Source organism: Oncorhynchus keta, chromosome 4 (assembly GCF_023373465.1).
Source record: "Oncorhynchus keta strain PuntledgeMale-10-30-2019 chromosome 4, Oket_V2, whole genome shotgun sequence".
Lineage (NCBI taxonomy): Eukaryota > Metazoa > Chordata > Actinopteri > Salmoniformes > Salmonidae > Oncorhynchus > Oncorhynchus keta.
In genome coordinates this window covers 83993054-83998053 of record NC_068424.1, presented here as the reverse complement: position 1 = coordinate 83998053, position 5000 = coordinate 83993054, and the positions used below count along the sequence as shown (strand labels likewise).

General features: G+C 42.9%; 1 protein-coding gene across 1 annotated transcript in view; it reads left to right on the top strand.

The window, feature by feature from the left end:
- The window catches only part of unc5a (unc-5 netrin receptor A), a 641788-nt gene that overhangs the window by 432412 nt on the left and 204376 nt on the right, over positions 1 to 5000 (top strand). Inside the window, 1 exon segment of the mRNA XM_052518001.1 lies at positions 4307 to 4450. Coding sequence (XP_052373961.1) covers positions 4307 to 4450 — 144 coding nt within the window.

Below are 5000 nucleotides of genomic sequence, written 5' to 3'. Positions count from 1 at the left end.
AAATATGAAATACGCATCAACTGTCCCGTTTGCTCTCTGATCTATGCTATAGCACATATAGTGTTCATTAGAGGTCAACGTTAGAGGTCAACATTAGAGGTCAACGTTAGAGGTCAACATTAGAGGTCAATGTTAGAGGTCAACATTAAAGGTCAACATTAGGGGTCAACGTTAGAGGTCAACATTAGAGGTCAACGTAATCTACTGAAAAAGATCTCACCTCCAGCAGTACATAAATATGACACTTCCCTATAGGCTCTCTGGTCTAAAGTAGTGTACTATACAGGGAGGGTAATCAATACTATCAGTATTATATAGGATAGGGTAATCAATACTATCAGTACTATACAGGGAGGGTAATCAATACTATCAGTATTATATAGGATAGGGTAATCAATACTATCAGTACTATACAGGGAGGGTAATCAATACTATCAGTACTATATAGGATAGGGTAATCAATACTATCAGTACTATATAGGGAGGGTAATCAATACTATCAGTATTATATAGGATAGGGTAATCAATACTATCAGTACTATACAAGGAGGGTAATCAATACTATCAGTATTATATAGGATAGGGTAATCAATACTATCAGTACTATACAGAGAGGGTAATCAATACTATCAGTATTATATAGGATAGGGTAATCAATACTATCAGTACTATACAGGGAGGGTAATCAATACTATCAGTACTATATAGGATAGGGTAATCAATACTATCAGTACTATATAGGATAGGGTAATCAATATGATCAGTACTATATAGGATAGGGTAATCAATACTATCAGTACTATATAGGATAGGGTAATCAATACTATCAGTACTATATAGGATAGGGTAATCAATATGATCAGTACTATATAGGATAGGGTAATCAATACTATCAGTACTATATAGGATAGGGTAATCAACCAGGTAGCAGAGTATGCTGTCGAGGGACATAGTCCCCCTACCGAGATTAAAAGAACAGTGTTGAGATATTTCATGCTATTCAATCATTGATTGATTTGATTGGTTTCATTTTTATGTCAGTGACGTATGAGCTTTATAAATGACTATTTGTCAATTCCTTGGTTCCTAAAGAATCCATTTACCTTTAAACACAGACCAGTGAAGTGCCTGTTCCTCTCTGTTTCATCTATTTAAATGGACGGCAGTGTTTTGACTGTCTGGATAACCGCCCACAAAATGACACCTCTTCACTTCCCTACTTAACAACCCCTTTAGGTGTTGCGTTTGTTTGGATTTCTTTCTGTTTTTAGGGGGGGGGGGCTCTTCTTTTAAATTAATCCTTATTTGCTGGCGGCCATTGCAATGTTCTCCTCTCGAACCAAGTTTGCAGGATTCAGTTCTGGCTCTAGATGGACTCTATATAGACCTCCGTTCTGGCTCTAGATGGACTCTATATAGACCTCCGTTCTGGCTCTAGATGGACTCTATATAGACCTCCGTTCTGGCTCTAGATGGACTCTATATAGACCTCCGTTCTGGCTCTAGATGGACTCTATATAGACCTCCGTTCTGGCTCTAGATGGACTCGTGTATATATATATATGTATGTAGTTACCTTTGGTAGTTCTAGACTTATTTTGAATCCTGACTTCTGTATCCACTGCTTCTGTCTGGTCTACTGTATGTCTTGACCCCAGACTAAACACAAACTCAACTCCTTTACTCTATTCTATCTATGTCTCCTGACTCTATTCTATATCCTTGCCATGGTCAGTGTCCTGTCTCCTGACTCTATATCCTTCCTATGGTCAGTGTCCTGTCTCCTGACTCTATTCTATATCCTTCCTATTGTCAGTGTCCTGTCTCCTGACTCTATTCTATATCCTTCCTATTGTCAGTGTCCTGTCTCCTGACTCTATATCCTTCCTATGGTCAGTGTCCTGTCTCCTGACTCTATATCCTTCTTATGGTCAGTGTCCTGTCTCCTGACTCTATTCTATATCCTTCCTATGGTCAGTGTCCTGTCTCCTGACTCTATATCCTTCCTATGGTCAGTGTCCTGACTCCTGACTCTATATCCTTCTTATGGTCAGTGTCCTGTCTCCTGACTCTATATCCTTCCTATGGTCAGTGTCCTGTATCCTTCCTATGGTCAGTGTCCTGTCTCCTGACTCTATTCTGTATCCTTCCTATGGTCAGTGTCCTGTCTCCTGACTCTATTCTGTATCCTACCTATGGTCAGTGTCCTGTCTCCTGACTCTATATCCTTCCTATGGTCAGTGTCCTGTCTCCTGACTCTATTCTATATCCTTCCTATGGTCAGTGTCCTGTCTCCTGACTCTATATCCTTCCTATGGTCAGTGTCCTGTCTCCTGACTCTATATCCTTCCTATGGTCAGTGTCCTGTCTCCTGACTCTATTCTGTATCCTACCTATGGTCAGTGTCCTGTCTCCTGACTCTATTCTACATCCTTCCTATGGTCAGTGTCCTGTATCCTTCCTATGGTCAGTGTCCTGACTCCTGACTCTATATCCTTCCTATGGTCAGTGTCCTGTCTCCTGACTCTATATCCTACCTATGGTCAGTGTCCTGTCTCCTGACTCTATTCTATATCCTTCCTATGGTCAGTGTCCTGTCTCCTGACTCTATATCCTTCCTATTGTCAGTGTCCTGTCTCCTGACTCTATATCCTTCCTATGGTCAGTGTCCTGTCTCCTGACTCTATTCTATATCCTTCCTATGGTCAGTGTCCTGTCTCCTGACTCTATATCCTTCTTATGGTCAATGTCCTGTCTCCTGACTCTATATCCTTCCTATGGTCAGTGTCCTGTCTCCTGACTCTATATCCTTCTTATGGTCAGTGTCCTGTCTCCTGACTCTATTCTATATCCTTCCTATGGTCAGTGTCCTGTCTCCTGACTCTATATCCTTCCTATGGTCAGTGTCCTGTCTCCTGACTATTCTATATCCTTCCTATGGTCAGTGTCCTGTCTCCTGACTCTATATCCTTCCTATGGTCAGTGTCCTGTCTCCTGACTCTATATCCTTCCTATGGTCAGTGTCCTGTCTCCTGACTCTATTCTATATCCTTCCTATGGTCAGTGTCCTGTCTCCTGACTCTATTCTATATCCTTCCTATGGTCAGTGTCCTGTCTCCTGACTCTATATCCTTCCTATGGTCAGTGTCCTGTCTCCTGACTCTATATCCTTCCTATGGTCAGTGTCCTGTCTCCTGACTCTATTCTATATCCTTCCTATGGTCAGTGTCCTGTCTCCTGACTCTATTCTACATCCTTCCTATGGTCAGTGTCCTGTATCCTTCCTATGGTCAGTGTCCTGTCTCCTGACTCTATTCTATATCCTTCCTATGGTCAGTGTCCTGTCTCCTGACTCTATTCTACATCCTTCCTATGGTCAGTGTCCTGTATCCTACCTATGGTCAGTGTCCTGTCTCCTGACTCTATATCCTTCCTATGGTCAGTGTCCTGTATCCTTCCTATGGTCAGTGTCCTGACTCCTGACTCTATATCCTTCCTATGGTCAGTGTCCTGTCTCCTGACTCTATATCCTTCCTATGGTCAGTGTCCTGTCTCCTGACTCTATATCCTTCCTATAGTCAGTGTCCTGTCTCCTGACTCTATATCCTTCCTATGGTCAGTGTCCTGTCTCCTGACTCTATATCCTTCCTATGGTCAGTGTCCTGTCTCCTGACTCTATATCCTACCTATGGTCAGTGTCCTGTCTCCTGACTCTATTCTATATCCTTCCTATGGTCAGTGTCCTGTATCCTTCCTATGGTCAGTGTCCTGTCTCCTGACTATTCAGTGTCCTGACAGTTGTCTGTGTGGCTTTTAACACTGAATCGGGAACTCCTTCTCAATCATGAACTAGAGTTATGCCTCTGGTCTTCTACTTGATAGTGGTCTCTACTGTCTGTGTTGCAGGTCTGACTGGTCTATGTATCCTGCCTCTAGACAGTCCTAACTGTAGTCTCTATGGTCTGTGTTGCAGGTCTGACTGGTCTGTGTCCTACCTCTAGACAGTCCTAACTGTAGTCTCTATGGTCTGTGTTGCAGGTCTGACTGGTCTATGTATCCTGCCTCTAGACAGTCCTAACTGTAGTCTCTACTGTCTGTGTTGCAGGTCTGACTCCTCTATTTGGCCTACCTCTAGACAGTCCTAACTGTAGTCTCTACTGTCTGTGTTGCAGGTCTGACTCCTCTATTTGGCCTACCTCTAGACAGTCCTAACTGTAGTCTCTACTGTCTGTGTTGCAGGTCTGACTCCTCTATTTGGCCTACCTCTAGACAGTCCTAACTGTAGTCTCTACTGTCTGTGTTGCAGGTCTGCCCATCATGCAGGTGAAAATAGATATCTCCAGACAGCAGGTTGAGAAGATCTTTGGTCTGGACGACTATTGGTGCCAGTGTGTCGCCTGGAGCACTACGGGAACCCAGAAGAGCCAAAAGGCATATGTCAGGATCGCCTGTAAGTATTACTGATATAAAGCCCCAGTCTTTATCGCCTGTAAGTAATTACTGATATAAAGCCCCAGTCTTTATCGCCTGTAAGTATTACTGATATAAAGCCCCAGTCAGGACCGCCTGTAAGTATTACTGATATAAAGCCCCAGTAAGGATCACCTGTAAGTATTACTGATATAAAGCCCCAGTCTTTATCGCCTGTAAGTAATTACTGATATAAAGCCCCAGTCTTTATCGCCTGTAAGTATTACTGATATAAAGCCCCAGTCAGGACCGCCTGTAAGTATTACTGATATAAAGCCCCAGTAAGGATCACCTGTAAGTATTACTGATATAAAGCCCCAGTCAGTCTTACCTAGTGTGCATAGACAGAGCACATACTACGGGTATATGTATGCCCACAGGCCTCTTGCCTAAGCACTCCCAAGGTGCCTTCCTCCCTGGGAAGAAATGAAACAGAATAATACACACTTAGAGTGAACCATTTCAATAATCAAAAACACTGAGTTCTATTGGCACACACACCTCAGAAGCAGCGGCTACAAACTCTCTCT